Source organism: Crinia signifera, chromosome 2, assembly GCF_055691185.1.
Source record: "Crinia signifera chromosome 2, ASM5569118v1, whole genome shotgun sequence".
Taxonomy (NCBI): Eukaryota; Metazoa; Chordata; class Amphibia; order Anura; family Myobatrachidae; genus Crinia; species Crinia signifera.
In genome coordinates, this window is record NC_139218.1 from 40,479,578 (window position 1) to 40,495,932 (window position 16,355).

Consider the following 16,355-nt stretch of genomic DNA (forward strand, 5'->3'; position numbering starts at 1 on the left):
AATACACGTAAAGAAAAAAATATATTGAATAAGCTGGTCAGACTTGTGGTGGAAGACACCCGGCTGGGGAGAGATTAACAGCACTGGGTATATATGTGAACTGTACAGGAGCGTACGTTTAATCTATGTGGTGTAATAACATCGGGACGGTTATCCGTTATTCGGAGAGGACGGTCCTCTGCTATTGGTGGCGCTGTCAGCGGTGCCATCTGTTGATTGGTTGGCGCCGTCGTCAGTCAGGAGAAAATGAAGGGGATGGTTTTGGTAAGGGCTGATTGGCTGTCGGTGCCGTCAGTCAGGCCAGCTGAGAGGCAGGGTGGGTGGAGCGGCGATTGGCCGGCGGAGCTGTCACTCAGGAGCGGAGGCTGGGTTGCAGTTAGTGCTGATCGCCCTTGTGTCTCTAGCACTGAGAGGACCGTCGCGCCGCCGGCTTCTTCCCGAGCATCCCGGGCTGGAGCTGCAGCCATATCGTCAGGAGACCGGACTTGTCACCCAGCTGCCCTTAGCATATAACGTCTGCTGTGTGCATCTGCAAGGAGGAGAGCACCGGAGCAGCAGCAGTGTACTGAGAACTTCCCCCTCCTAGGCTGGGATTATAGGGGCTGCTGTGCTGCTCTGACTCTACCTGCTCTGCGTCTGCCCCACTCACCTGCCAAGGGAGCCTACCTACACTCCACCTGCCAGGGGCACCTACCTACTCTGCATCTGCCAGGGGCATCTACCTGCTCTGCATCTGCCAGGGGCACCTACCTGCTCTGCATTTGCATCTGCCCTGCTCACCTGCCAGGAGCATCTACCTGCCCTGCATCTGCCCCCTATCACCTGCCAGGGGCATCTACCTGCCCCTATCACCTGCCAGGGGCATTTACCTGTTCTGCATTTTCATCTGCCCTTCTCACCTACCAGGGACATCTAGCTGCTCTGCACTTGCCCTTCTCACCTGCCAGGGGCACCTGTCTGCTCTCTATCTCCTCTGCTCACCTGCCAGGGTTACCTTCCTGCCCTCTGTATCTCTGCCTCATTCACCTGCCAGGGGCACCTGCCTCATCCCTGCTCTTCCTAAACATGATCTGCAAGCCAAGTGCACTTCTCTGCCTCTCCAGTATATGGGGTGTCCTTCTACAAGGTAATGCCTTCATAGCTCAACTTAGTGCGTAGTCTCTGTGTGCCCAGTATTCATATATTGGGCATGATGTAAAAGAAATGTATGTATATGTGTGATTATATTCTCCCCTGTGTACCTCCAGTGGGTGAGATGCTAATAGGGTTTCCTGCATCATACCTCCAGGAGAGGGGTGCTGATCTTGTATGATTCCATGTTTTTGGTGGTTGCATGCAAAAATGTTCCCCCTTCTTGCTCCATCATATGTCAGTGGGGTGATCAGATTTATCTGCAAGGCACCCCCCCCCCCCCCCCAAAAAAAGGCAACATGAGATCTCTGCCCAGATGAAAGCTGCTTGTGTGTTAATGCAATTAATTGGGGCTTGCAGGGAAAGGATGGCATGTTGGGGGGTGGGTTTGAGGGTGATTGTGGAGTATTGTGTCTTATTTCTTAGATTACAGGCCTTCTATGGTCATCGCATGTCATTGATTAATGGGCTTAGCAGGAAAGCTCAAATGCATGGCAAAAAGCTGCTGCAGAACCTCTTGGTCGAACTTAGCCGACCGTCACCTGATGTTTTGCGTTTGCTGCATGGCTTCAAAAAAGTCAAAATCACGTCAAGCGGTTCTGCAGCAGCTGCCGGATGGGTCTGTGAGACACCCAGGCCAGCATATGCTCCTATGTGCTAGACTTACTTTTGCCTCCAAGGCTGAGGCTGAGATTTGCTCCTACTACTGGAATTGAAATTGCTTAGGAAAAGGGCAGGGAGGGATCTCATGATGGATTTCTGGTTCATACAGCCAGAGTGTGCATAGAGATGCCCAGAGCTGGCTGCCTGGGAAGTGCTAAGAGGATGTCTGCACTCTGTACATTGTGCATGTCTGTAATTGAGCTCACCATTGTGTTGTAGATTCTCCTGTATGGTTCTGTTGGTGGCACACTAAAAGCTTGGCTAAGGATAGGAAGAGCCCAGGCTGAATGTGATGGAATTCAGGCGGCATATGCATGCCCGCAGTAGCAATTTAACCCATGTGTGATCTGCTTTTGCTTTAATCTACATTCCTGATATTGATGCATAATTATCCTGACATCCCTGTCTCAGACAGATGTGCACATGTGTGTTCATAGCAGTGCGGCTGATTACTTTTGGGAACCCTGTACGTCAAATAGGTCATTGCAGGCATAATCCTTAAGAGTCCACATACTTCTAAATCTCATGTGATTTCTCATTGGTTCTCTCCCCCTACCTGCTACAGGAAATCCGTTAATTAATAGGAGTAAACCTCTGCTCTTGGAACTCCATGTTAGAACATGGGGGGCAGAGGAGTCCTGAACCTTAGCTGTGAAACATTTGAGTTTTTTTTTTTAAGTCCCCCATCTGTAGGTTTGGAATCATGCACTGTGTATGTGTGTGTGTGTGTGTGTATATATATATGTAGACTGTGTATATATTTCTACTGTGCAAGGCAGTGGGTTGTGAAATCCAGGTGACCTTGTGATACTGACAGTGACCTGATTTTCTCATCCTTCCAGGCTTTTCCTCTGAGCATTGCACCAGCAGCCTACGACTTAAGTGATCGCATCATGTCTATGGACATGTTTCTAGGATGCACAGGGAAAACGCTCAGCCTGGAAAGGAAGGATCTTATTGCGATAAACCTATATAAAAGATGCGTAGGGAAAAAAAATAATAATAGACTATTGTACTGCAGTCTGTTTCATCTTCCATCACAACGAGGCACTGCAGGACTTTCTATTAAACAGGGATTTGCACAGAATTGCATGCACAGATTTTCACCATAAATGACCATGAATAATTTATCCGGTGAAATCCCTCAGGTCTTTTATTGTTTTCCCTCCATCGGATAGTCTCACCTGTGGTGCGGGGATGACCCCAGACAGCTGCATCATGCACAGATGTAGTTCTCTAGCGGATCCGGTCTGGTGTTCTAAATTGTATCCATTAGCCATTATTGCTCAATGTATATCTTGTGGTATCCCCCCCCCAATAAACAAACCTGCATGAAGGTGAAACATTGAATGCAACTGATTTGCAGGTCTGTGGTTAAGCTGGCTCCCACTTGGCACGCATTCTAACTGCTGGGCTGTTATCACGCTTACATCAGGCTGTGCCTGGGGGTCGCCTTCCCACATTAAGTACATTTCCCTGTCAATTTCTGGCTCAGATCAGCTCTGGGAAAACCAGCTCCTGAAAGTGACGGGTCCAGGAAGGATTTCTAGCTAGCCAGGATGAAGCCAGACAGCTAGTCACATCTGTTACTGTTACTTTATATACTGCTGGTTTATTTGCCCGCTTTTAGAATACAAAACAACCTGGTTCTAGAACAGTTGGACATACCTTCACGTGAGTTCTTGTAGACATAACGAGGGCTGATATGCAGTTTAGTACTGTATTATTGGCGCCATTTTTATAAGCGGAAATAAAATCCTTTGAGTCTGTAATTCCATCAGGTTCTCGTTATTTGTGACTTTATAACGATAAAGTTTTTTCCTCATGAATTGTGTCCGGCTGCTGCATATTATATGCACTATTTGATGTACATGTTTGCTGTTCCCCTAACATGGGTATTCTGTACAACCGTCACTTGGATAATGAATGCATGACAGCTTCATGCTATTATGTTGTGTCTGTAATACAGAAGGTTTCTCCCAGAGCAAATGGAAAGTCTTCATTGTTTTGGGATTAGCTGAGATAGATGCATTGGGGATAGTTCAATTATGAGTGAGTTACACTTGTGGCGCGTGGGAAATACTCCAGTGGCCCCTCAGCTTGACCCCTTTGTGGGCCGAATTTGCCCGGACACGCTTATACCCCTTTCAGACTTGCAAAAATATCCCATGTTTTTGCACATGAACGCGCATCAACCCGGGATTTAGTGTAGTGTGAAAGGGTCTTGGATGAAAATCCTGTGTTCAGCATTCCGGGATCTCTACCCAGGTCCTGTCCTGGGTAGAACCCGGAATCGACACGGGATGCGGTCAGTGTGAACGGGTATTCCGGGTCAGCATGATCCAGATCCCGTTCACTGCAGTGAAAATGCGCCGCTGGGAGGTGCCACCTCCCAGTGCATCCCCGGCCAAGCCTCCAGATGACACCACCCGCCCGACTTCATTCTGGGTCGGGTGGCCAGTGTGAATTGGTACATTCCCGGGTAGTGGCTCGGGTTCCACCTGGGAACACAGTCCCGGGTATGACCCGGGACTGCGAATGTGAAAGGGGTATTGCTGTATTAGCAGATGTGACTTAGTTCCTGCTAATTGACCCAGGTGACTGTGCTTTGCATTGCGATGTTGTATTTTAAATTTCAGGTGTTTGTGGGGTAAATGTACGAAGCTTGGAGAAATGGAATCTATCCTCATAAACGTTATGTGCAAGTTGATAATGCACCAGCCAATCAGCTCCAATATGTAAATTGACAGGAGCTGATTGGCTGGAGTATTATCACATTGCACGTATTTTATGGGGATACATACTACTTATCCAAGCTTCATACATTTACCCCTGTGACCCTAAATCACACATTTTTCAAAAAAAATCTTTTCCAAGGGGCAATATGTTGGTGTCCAGTCAATAGGTCGGGCACTATTGGTTGACAGGTATTAGGTAGACATTGACAAAATGTCAACACGTAATATGTTGGCATGGCAATGGTCATGATAACCATAATAACATGTTCACACTTTACAACCTACATGGACTACAATTGGGAACGGTAAAGTGTGCCAAGCAAAGGGAGCCATGCAAGGTTACACTATTGGGTGGTCCATGTCGACAGATGTCAACATAGACGCCAAAAATGTGAAAACTTACGTGGACCTGTCCAGGTAGACAATTTCCATGTCAACCTTTTTGTTTGTGTCAACCTTTTGTCTATGTCGACTTAGTGCATGTCAGCCAGTGTTGACCTTTTCACTGTGGACCAATAGTGGTCGACTTAATATTGTCATCCTTATAATCCACGCCCAAGTATGTTCAGGCCAGAATTTTTAACCATGAATGCTAAGGAGAACCTGATTACCAGCATATGTGCCCAAACACTAATACATCAACAGGTGATGGAGTAACTCTAAAGGCCCACACACACTGGGCGACTTTGAGCTGAAAGCCGCTCAAAACAGCAAGTTTGATGCCGCCCAGTGTGTATGCCCCAGCGATGAGCAGTGACCGCTGCTGCACGCTCCCGCATCATCCCCGGGAAAGCCGCTCATCTGCTGTGAATACCAGCAGATACGCGGCTTTGAGGACGGCTTTGCATAGCACTGAATTATGCAAAGCCGTCCTCTCCCCGCTGACAGCGCTGGGCAGGGGGAAAGCCGCTCAGTGTGTATGCACTGAGCGGCTTCCCCCCAGCGATGATAGCGATCATCGCTGTCCATACACGCTGGGCAAAATCACCCAGTGTGTATGGACCTTTAATATACATTTCTGTACAGTCTGTGTCCGTTGGTCACGTACGTTTTTATTAATTCATACAAATATATCTATTATTGAATAATATAGTGGAGGGTATAACAGACACTGCTGAATCATTGGGACTTCTACTTTAATAATGCATATTGACACTGCTGATTGTTCCATGATAATTAAATGACTTGTAAATCATTCTTATTAAAAGTATTTTTGTTATGGGGTGGAAATATCAATGTAACCTACTGTATTTTACATGAGAGTTATTTGTTTATAAAATGATTTGAAATGTTTTTTTTAGTTTTGTTATTTCTTTGCTGTATTTTATCTAAGGTCATGTAGTGTTGTTGCGCTGTGGACCTGTCAGCATTTTTGAGTATGGGATGTACAGAGGTGTTCTCATTCCTTCCTTGTGGTGCAAGACTTTGGCCATGATTTAGGGGCTCCCCCAAGAATAGACTGTACCGTACTTTTTAGCAAAATTTAGTTTCGTGTTGACATTAGGCCTAATCCAGATGGAGTTGGAGCTGCACCCTGGATCTGCCCCGCGGCAAAGTATCGATTAATGGTACTTGACGCCGACTGCGCAGGTGCAAACAGGTCCTGCAACACAGGACAGCAGCAAACGGTCATTGATTGACAGTCTGATGTTGTTTTGGGGACTGGGGCAGTGATAGCCTCGATTTGTAGCATAATTGGCTCCATGAGCGTCACACACACGCGCATTCCCTGTCAGCACGGTGGCTGGGAGCGGTTTTCCTGCCTGTCTGTACTTCAGGGAGACAGGCAGCAATCGCGGAGAGCTGCTGAGGGCGGTGGAGGGCTCAGACAGAACGGGGCACGCAAGCGTCTCATGCGGATGCGCCCCCTTCCGTCGGATGGTGGAGAATGGCGATTCTATCATCAATGGGAGCTGCTCCATCTGTACATACTGTATATAAAAGGCTAACTACTCCTCATCTCTATGAGATGAAGTACCGCCAGTGACCACTACAGGCCACTTGACAGATCAAATGACTCCTTTCTATGCAAAAAGATGTCAGATAACAGAAAGTGAAAGCAATTTTTGCACGGACACTGTTCTTTTTCAAACTGGATAGGAGAGAGAGCTGTGAAGAGAGATTAGAGGCTGGGGGTGGGGTGGAGAGTTTGTAGGTTAAAAACGGTCACAGTTCAAAGTGAAAGTACATTACAGAATCTATCATTTTGACAGGTTTTAACAAAATGAAATTCTAAGCTATTATTTTTTCCAAATCGTGATATAGGTCAGATGTATTCTCTAGCACACAAGGCTGCATGTTTAAACATTGTCGTTATCAGATACAGTATAATTCTACCAGTATGTGGCAGTTTTGTTAATCATCATTTCAGGCATATGAATTTAAAAGAGGAAATTGGATTGAGTTCCTTTTTATAATACACTAGTCTACAACTCATCAAAATGATCAGCTGGACCCCGGGGCACTGACATGTTAGCAGTGTGTGCGCGTGCCCAAGCGGAGCTCTGGGTCCTGTCTAGTAGCTGCCGGCGCACCACTGAGGGGAAGAGCAGCGTTAGGCTTTTATTACATGGGATGGATAGCTGCCTATTCCACATTGTAGGAAACGTGCTGCTCTATGGATTGGCAAGTCTGCTCCGTCGTATTTTGGGTAAACCGTTTGCTGCCCTCGTGTTGCATTTAGCACAATGTCATTTTAACAAAATGTAATTATTGGATAATGCCTTAATGTGAATACACTGAAGAATTGGTACCGGATGCTAGACAGTCAAAAGGGAGACCGGGTCAAAGGTCGACATAAAAAGGTCAAAAGGGTCCAAACCTAGACACCGGGGAAGGTGACATAAGTTTTTTTTTTTTTTTTTTTTAACTGCTTGTTATTACTTCACCATCCATGTCAGCATAGATGAAGAATAGACTAGTGTGCTGATTGTTGTAAGCCACCGAGCCCGAAGCATGGCGAATGTACGCGGAACACTAATTCATTCACCCTGTCGCCCATTTGGGGCGGACCTATTGACTGCCTTTTTAGATACTGTGGGGGAAATTTAATAGGATGAGATAATCAGAAAGTGAGAGATTTGGTAAGCAATCTCCAGTTTTTATTAAAGCGGCAATCATTTAGACGGCAAAACGAGTTGGATTTTGCAGTGTAAATGATTGCCGCTTTAAAAAAACTGGAGATTTCTTACCAAATCTCTCACTTTCTGAATCTCTCATCCTATTACATTTCCCCCCACGTTTATCTAATAATCTACATCCAAGAAGACTGAGCTATACTGTAATATTAAGGAGTGCATAGTAATGATGGAGCCCCTCTCTTTCATTGCCGGCGCTCGCCAGACCGTCCTCGCTGGCGAGCGCTGGTGGAGATGGACTCCATTAGACTGGGACGCGCGTCCCAGTCAGTCGGTGGCAGGGCGGCGGGACACTGCATGTCTCCACTTTAGGGAGACAGGCAGGGTTAGAGCGGGTTCGAGGAAGCAGTGGGGACCGGGGAGGCGGTGGACGGCAGCGTGGAGCTCCGTTGGAATGGGGTACGCAAGCTTCTCGTGCGCGCACGCCCCCATATGGCGGGGGCTGGCGATTCGATCGAGAGCCCCTGCAAGCTTGACAGGTGCTCCATCTGTAGCCAGTATGGATGCTGGAGAATCTACAATACTAATAATTTTGTTTTTTGTTTTTTTGTTTTTTTTTTGTGGGTTTTTTTTTTTCAGGAAACTTACATTCAACTAAAACTATATATTAATCAAAAAAACATTGTTATATTGCGTGTGTGTGTTAGTAAATTGAATTTGTGTAATAAAGCAATGGAACTGTTGCATTACAAAACCTCACAGCCTTCTCCCCCCCCCCCCCCCCTCTTATTCTATATACTGTAACAGCATCCTGTAATGACAGATCTGTATAGATAGACATGAGAAGCGTGGAAGGTCATAGAGGTGGAGTAAATATGTTGGTGCTATAAATGGCTTGTTATCAGCTCAATGATCACAAATCCTACTGCTCTTTGGCGACTGTTGTGCTTGAGCTGTATATTGTCACAGACTGTTACTGTTACATGTTGTATAGTTGTTGCACTTTTTTCCATGTATTACTAGCAAATCCTGCAGAATATTTTAGAGTATATGAACAGGTTTTAAAGATAAATATGCTTAACTGAAGGTGACTTAATTAGTACTTCAGTCAATTTGATTTAACCACCTGTACTTGGGCGGGGCATGGTCTTGTGATGCGCCCTCCATGTCATTGATTAATCGGACTGTGAGTGTTTGTCCAGCATCCTGGTGCATACAGCAGCTACACAATGAGAGGCAGAGTACCATGTGTATTGAACGGTGGCACTCTTTATTTGCACTCTATTTTTGTTATTTATTCTATGTTATGCCAAGTTTTGTCTTCCTGTACTGTTCCTTTGTATAGCACTGCAAAACACTTGTGGTGCCTTATAAATAAAATTATAATAATAGTAATATGCGCAGGCTCATGGCCTCTTTTAGCGTTCATCGCTGTTCTCTGGCTTCCCCCAACTGCTCCGCCCTACCCTCGGGACTTTGCCAGCCGCGAGAGGGACAGCGGCACAGTCTCCAAACAGTGGTACTGTCCCGCTATAATTGGGACAGTTGGGAGGTATGGGCTATGTGTATAAGGTATATATGATACTTAATTGCTGGTTAAGACTTGGGTGCCATACCCAAGATGTCTTGTTATGGCACACAATACCAAAATAGGAAAAATATCAAAAATACTTCTGGTTCCAAGCTTTTTTGGATATGGGAGGCTGAACCTGTATTAATATAGTATGAAGATTAATACAAATACATTACTGTTCTGCTTATGCAAATGTTTAATGCTTTCAGTTGCATATTAACATTGCTAGAAATTATACTGTCTGCAGTGTTCTCCTCTAGAAAAAAATTTCGGCCAGGTGACCTCAAGAAGTAACTGGGTGGGGGTCTTGGCAATAAAAAATGTGGGGAGCTGCACCACTGCCAGAGGGGCGTGTTTAGCACCACCTATTGGCACTCATTGCAGTTAAAAAAAAAAAAAAAAAAAGTCTCTCAGCCCACACCACCAAACACAGACTAAAAACAAGGACAATGTGTGCCTAACAGTTTAATGCCTACTACAGTACATGTCACACACCCATTACATGCCATAATGCCCATTACACATTATGCCATTCTGTAATATCTATTACATATTATACCACATGCCATAATACCCATTACATATACCAGTGGTGTAATGCCCGTTATACGTTATGCCACATAAGTGCTGCTTACTTACATGCTTGTTGCCAGGGGTTGCATGCTCGTTGCCAGGTGTACATGTTTGTTGCCAGTGGTACAAGATCTTTGTCAGGGGTACATGCTCCTTGCCAGGGGAATTCCCCCTACCCCCTCCTTCTCCTTCTCACTTCGCCAGAGAGTGGGAGCCACATTCAGGTGGGATGGGAGACACTGTACCGGTGAACAGGAAGCCCTGGCACAGTGAGGGAGCCAGGCAAAGCAGTGGACAACCCACCCGGCGGGTCAGCGGCTATTTCAAAACTTGTGCAGGCTCATGAGCCAGTCAGGATCCACCACTGCCGCTCCTGATTGGGTGCAGGACCCCAAGCTTTGATTGGCTCGTGAGCCAGTAAGCGTTTTGAAATAACTGTGGACCTGCTGGCTGTGTTGCTCATTGCTCTGCCCGGCCAAGCATACCACTCTGCTCGGCCAGGGGAATGCTGCCTGGCAGGGTGTACCTTGCCGGGCGTGCGCCTTAAAAACCAGCACTGGGAAGAACACTGTGTATGTAATAATTTGGTTACATGCTGATTTGTATATTACTTGGTTTGCGTGAAAAACCATGCCATGGTTTTTCTCGCAAACCAAGTGATATACAAATCTGCATGTAACCAAATTATTACATACACAGTGTTTTCCCCAGCACAGCACAGTCCAAAATTCAATAGGGGAGCCACCCCATAGGACTCATTGGCAATGGGTGTGGCTCCCCTATTTGAATTTTGGACTGGGCTGCAGCCCCTCCTCTGCAGCAGCCACTGCTTGGAAAACTGTCTCAGATTGATGGCAGTTTTTTTTTCTTTGACTCTTTTAAAATACATTTTAGCGGCCATTACAAATAAAAAGACATGTATGCTATATTTACAAATATTTTTTTTTATTAATATGCAGATTTAATCTGACTATATTCTGTTGAATATTTACTAATATAATGCTATTTTGATTCGCCTTGTCCGTTGAACCACATAGTCAAATAAGAATTAGGAGTGAAGTATGAATTCCAAACGGAATAAGGAACAAGATGGTCCTGTATGTTCCTTGTAACACATAATCTGAAACCAGAGGTACATTTCTGCATAACCCAGAGGTGACCGTTACTGGCCTGTCGCTGCCATATTTTTGTTATCAATCACAATAAAGGACTTTTGTGAAAGTATATTATTTCTCCATTGAATGAGTCCCTGGCCCTAGAGAAGAACCTACAGTATATAGTAAATTAGCAGAGTGGATGTGATCTCCTTCTATGTCATTGCAAATCTATTTGTTCACCAATATTCTGTTGCTATGTTTTAACAAAATATCAGGATTGCCAGCTCAGGAAACTCGAAGGTCTAGAAAATTGTGCAGTTTTTTCCATTTATCCACCATCTCTGACGTAATAATGCATTTCGGTTTACAATCTACTCTATATAATTGACAGCAATTGATGATTTGTGCTAGGATAGGGGCTGTACGTGTTACGGGGCTACATTTGTAGCATACTGTTTTAAACTGTTCTAATTTTCATTGCAACTAATCAAGTCCTGTTACAAATACAGCTATTTAAAAATGAGTAATATATGCAAATTGATACCCATATGCTAGTGTATCAAACTAATTATGCTCCGTTAACTGTACACTAGTTTCAAGACTACATGCCTTTTATATAATGCTTCACAGCCACTACATGAAGTTAGTTAAATACCAACTGTTATCTGATTCCATGAAGTATATCAATTTCTATGAGGACATAGGGTATACAATTAGGCCAATTTATTCGGATAGGCGAAAAACAGGACTATTTCAACCCTATTGCATTAATTTGCATCATTTTTGTTATTTTTTTGCCATGTCTTTTCACCGGGGGGGGGGGGGGGTTGGGTGTGTGGGTGTGTGTGTGTGGGGGGGGGGGGGGGGGCGGAGCATGACAAATAAGGGGCGCGAAAACTCACGAATCAATGGCTATTCGCCAATCCATGTATTTTTCCGGAGGTGCCGATTGACGGATGTTCCACCATTGGTTTCATTCTGTAACTTGTGCTAGACTAAAATAAACTGATTTGATTGGCTGGTGTGGATTGTGCTATAGCTCCTTTTGTGTGATGTTACCTGGCATCACAAATAGGCTTTTTTGAAAAAAAAAAAACTGGAGCTGCATTTTATGGCAGAGAGCCTAGTTTGCTAATAGTTACAAAGCAGTACTGGAAAAAAACAGGTTTGATATAAACTCTAATTGTGTTAACCATGATAAATGAATTATATCTGTGATACTGCATTGTTTAATGCTTAAATGATTACAAAAAAGAAACTCAAATTTTGTTTTTATTTCTTTTTTGTTATTCGTTAATGTTTAAAAGATTTTTAGGAGCAATCAGAACACTTTATACTGTACTTTGTACATCTTTTACAAGTACAAGCATACATAATCATATGATTAATATTATTTCTATTGAAAACTGTTGCAAAATGCAGCGTTGCACTGGGACTTTGAAATGGTTCAGTCTCAGTTCGACCCTGCATTTTGGTCTGTTCAGATTACTTTAGTGAACCTGCAATGTTGCCGGTTTGCTGGCGTCATCCGGGAAAACGGCGGAGCGTCATCAGGGGAGGAGGCAGCGCTTAGAGCTGGCGCTGCTCCAAGCACTCACTCCTCCATTTGTGTGAGCGGGAAACGGTCACACCAATTAACCTGTTTACACTGCAAAGCAACAAACCGGTAAGAACCCTTCTTTTTTACCAGTTCGTATTGCCTTGTTGCTACCAGTTTGCGGGGCCCAATAACCACTTGCACCAATTACTGGGTGGAACCGGCATGAACCCGGTAATTAGGTGTGATGTGAAAGCGGAATCCTAGGCACTATATATCCATGATGTCTAATTTCAAATCATATGTGTTTGGGGGTTCGTCCTCATAGTGATTGGTCCTTGGCAGCCAGGTGCTCAGGAAGCTGTAGTGGTGTGTGATGTACAGTATAGACCAGGGCTGGGCAATTAGCAGCCCTCCAGCTGTTGATGAACTACACATCCCAGCATGTTTTGCCCTAGTTTTGCTATTTGGCCATGCTTAAACTGAGGAAAGGCATGCTGAGATGTGTAGTTCATCAACAGCTGGAGGGCAGCTTATTGCCCAGTCCCCCATAGACTCTATGGAGGACATATAATTGTTTTTTGGGAGCTTAAACATAATGGCCGCCCAGCCAAGATTTTCAGTTGTCCCCAACCCCCCCCCCCCCCCACTCAGCACACATGCCTTTATATGCGCGCCCATTAGTACTAGGGGGGTTATTCTGAATCATTTGCATCCCCCAATGATGGGCGTGGGTCTCGGGGGCAGGCAGCTGACCTCACCGGATGTCAGCTGCCTGCCCCCGATATCTATGAGTAACTTTAGATATGCGTGCACTCACCACATCATTCGATGGTCGGCGACCATTCAGGTCTGAATCAGGCCCATAGTCACACACATATACATACATGGGCACATGCATGCATACACACTCTAGGGGGGGATCCCTGTGACCCTAGGACTATGGGGGAAGTCAGGGTGCCCACTTCAGTGCTGGAACTCTACTGCAGTGGTTCCCAAACTGTGCGCCTAGGCTCCCTGGGGTGCCTCAGAGCACTTGCAAGGGTGCCTAAGGTTGGTGATCCAGAACCAATTAAAATTATTTATGGCCAATGAAATAGGCAAAATCAGTGCTTGTGGCTTCCAATTATACAACATGTGGGTAACCAGAAGTGAATCATGTTCCTCACCACATAACTGGACCTAAGGATGAGATTTAATCACAACTTATTTAATGTAATATTTTTTTCAAAAATTCTCAGTAACGAACTTTTGGCCTAGGGGTACCGTTAAAAATATTCTGTAGGGTGCCATGATTCAAAAAGTTTGGGGACCACTGGTCTACTGTATTGGTGGCCCTGATTGCACCATAAACCAGTAGAAAAAGCTTTTTTTTATTTTTTTGCAAGCCTTGTTTAGAGAACACCATTAAATGCATCTCTTCTGTATGCAAAGAGGTAAAATTGGGCTGTACATGACTTTGGAGTGTCTCTAGCCTCCTGCTGTATTATAATGTAAATGCCCTTTCAATTACTTAATATGCTCTGTAAAAACCTCGGCATTGTGCTGTATGTCATAATGACTTGAAATAATAAGCCCTTGAAAAATGTATTTTGAGCCTAAACCTCAGAAACAAAGAGGAACACTGAGCTATTATTAATAAAATGAACATGCAATAGTCAGGTGAATGAATACACCATGCCATGATAAGAACGGAGTTACTTTTGTTTCAGACTCCCTTGTTTTTCTAAAGCACTTGTCTTACAAATAAAAAAAAGAATACTTCCACATTACTGGCCAGCTTGTCTTACCGTACCTGGGTATTTAAATTCTTTTAAATTTTATTTCTTAAACAAATTTTGTTGGCGTCGGCCTTTGGAACCGTTCTTTAAACTCCCACCACTTAATAACCTTAATAAGGTAGCATTTTATATTGAATTAAGATGTAGCGAGGGTACAAACCTCGTAGAACTTTGAGCGGCATTATATTTGTTGTGTAAAATTAAATTACAGGTTTGAGACATTTATTTATTTATTTGTATTAAGCAACAGAATCTATAAAATGTTAGAATGTATTGTTTAATCCTGTTTATAATTATCTCTAACGTTAATCTAATGGGACCCACACAAAAGCAATAGTACAATTAATTTGGCTAACCGCTTTATACACATCTGACAACGGACTTCTAATATTATTATTTTAATAATGTAATTTCTTTCTCTGAATACAGACAGCCTTTTAACATGACATTTTGTGCAACTGTAGACTAAGTGGAAAGTAAGTCTATCATACACTGCAGGCCTAATTAGAATTATATTCAGTATTCCTTCCTTAGAGGCGATTGTCATCCTGCTTTGTGCAAGTCATGGCGTTTGAATCACCAGTAGTGGCCTAAATTGTACATTTAATTACTTATATTCAAACCATCCTTCACATACCCGGTGACATATCGGAAGAACGGGATGATTTGCATATATTATACTGAGTTGAAAATCTTACAGGATAATACCACTTTCTGAAAAAAAGTTTTTAAAGGTGAAGCTGAAAAGACGCAGATCCAACTTCTAGAATGCATAGTGTCACCTGAAGTATGAATACTACCAAATTTAAACCTTCAATAGAATGGTCTATTCAAAAAAAAAGGGAAGTACAGAGGGTTGATAACTTCTACCGGCGATATATTAAAACTTCTCCGGAATGATTGCTCCTGTTATTCAATTTACAATGGAGAACATTAAGTTTAACTGATGGTGTAAGGTTAATAAAGCTTCTAAGAATTAAAACAGATGATGTTGCCCGTGGCAACCAATCAGAGTCTGTTTATTATTTCTCTAATAGTGTTCTCTCTAAGCTTCTTATGTAGAGTGCCGCACCCTGTCCGATTTTAAAACCTCCAAATGCACCCTGCCCTTTTTGTGTGTGGCACTGTGCGCCCTTATGCTGCCCCCCACTTCACTGACATGCTGCTGAGAACTTTGAGTGTGTTTCATCTTGTCTAATGGGCATTATGGTGTGTGGTATAATGTGTAAGAGGCATTACAGTGTGTGTCATAATGTGTAATTGTCAACAGAATATGTAATGGGCATAGCAGAGTATGACTATGTTTAATGGACGTAATCCTAGTGCAGTGTGCAATTTTGTATATATTCACCACTACACAAGAGAAAGAAAGTATTGATGGGGTGCATTGGATGTCCTTGTTAATTATAAAATATAACTTTTATTTTTTATGGATAAAAGCGGTGAAATATTAAAACATAGTAAACAAGAGTGAAAAATAAATAATGAAGTGTATTAAAATGTAAAGGGCCACTGTCTGTTTCAGTCCTATATTTGCAGGGTTCATATTTCCCTGTTCCTTACGTTTATTTTAAGTAGTATAGGAGTTTTTTGGAAATAGTTGTTTGTATCGCACAATTCTATTTCCTAATGCTGAGTGTCTCCTGATTTCACTGTTGCTTAATAAAGTGATTTGATATATTCTATATGTTGTGTTTGTTTTTTGTTTCAATAAGAAACATGTATCACTTTTATGTCACTGTTTGTTCCCGTATTCCTGCTAAAATTGCATTCAACAGATAAAGTTCAGTACTCATGTATGTGTCGTATTTTTTTCTACAGGCAGAGTCAGTCACTTTTCAGTTGCTGTGTACACACTGTGCGATTTTGGTGCAAGTTCAGTGATTTTAGTAGAATCAGTCACTTCAATTGCTATACACACTGTGCAATTTCAGTGCAGGCTTAGTATGTTGCATACATACTATAATTTTAGTACGAGCTCTGTCTGTAAGCTCAGTGTTCATACATGTATTTGTATTTTTATAGGTTATTTTGGCAGAGTCAATTACTTTTCCATTGCTACATACACACTGTGCAATTTCAAGACAAATCAGTGCAGCCTGGCTGTCCTCTGTGCTGCCAGTCTATAGTATTTTTATTACAGAACAACTGCTTTTATTAGCTTGGTGACATCTTGATATGTTCA

At 43.4% G+C, this 16,355-nt stretch overlaps 1 protein-coding gene across 3 annotated transcripts in view; it reads left to right on the forward strand.

Annotated features, from left to right (window-relative positions):
• The first annotated feature begins 343 nt into the window (after positions 1–343).
• CADM2 (cell adhesion molecule 2) overlaps positions 344–16,355 on the forward strand; it is a 1,292,583-nt gene continuing 1,276,571 nt past the window's right edge. For 2 of the 3 annotated variants that reach the window (XM_083171927.1, XM_083171928.1), the window contains exon 1: positions 344–1,126. In XM_083171927.1, the coding sequence (XP_083028053.1) occupies positions 1,066–1,126 (61 nt within the window). In that variant the 5' untranslated portion in view covers positions 344–1,065. The remainder of the gene's footprint in view (positions 1,127–16,355) is intronic. The other variant, XM_083171929.1, reaches the window with a different exon arrangement.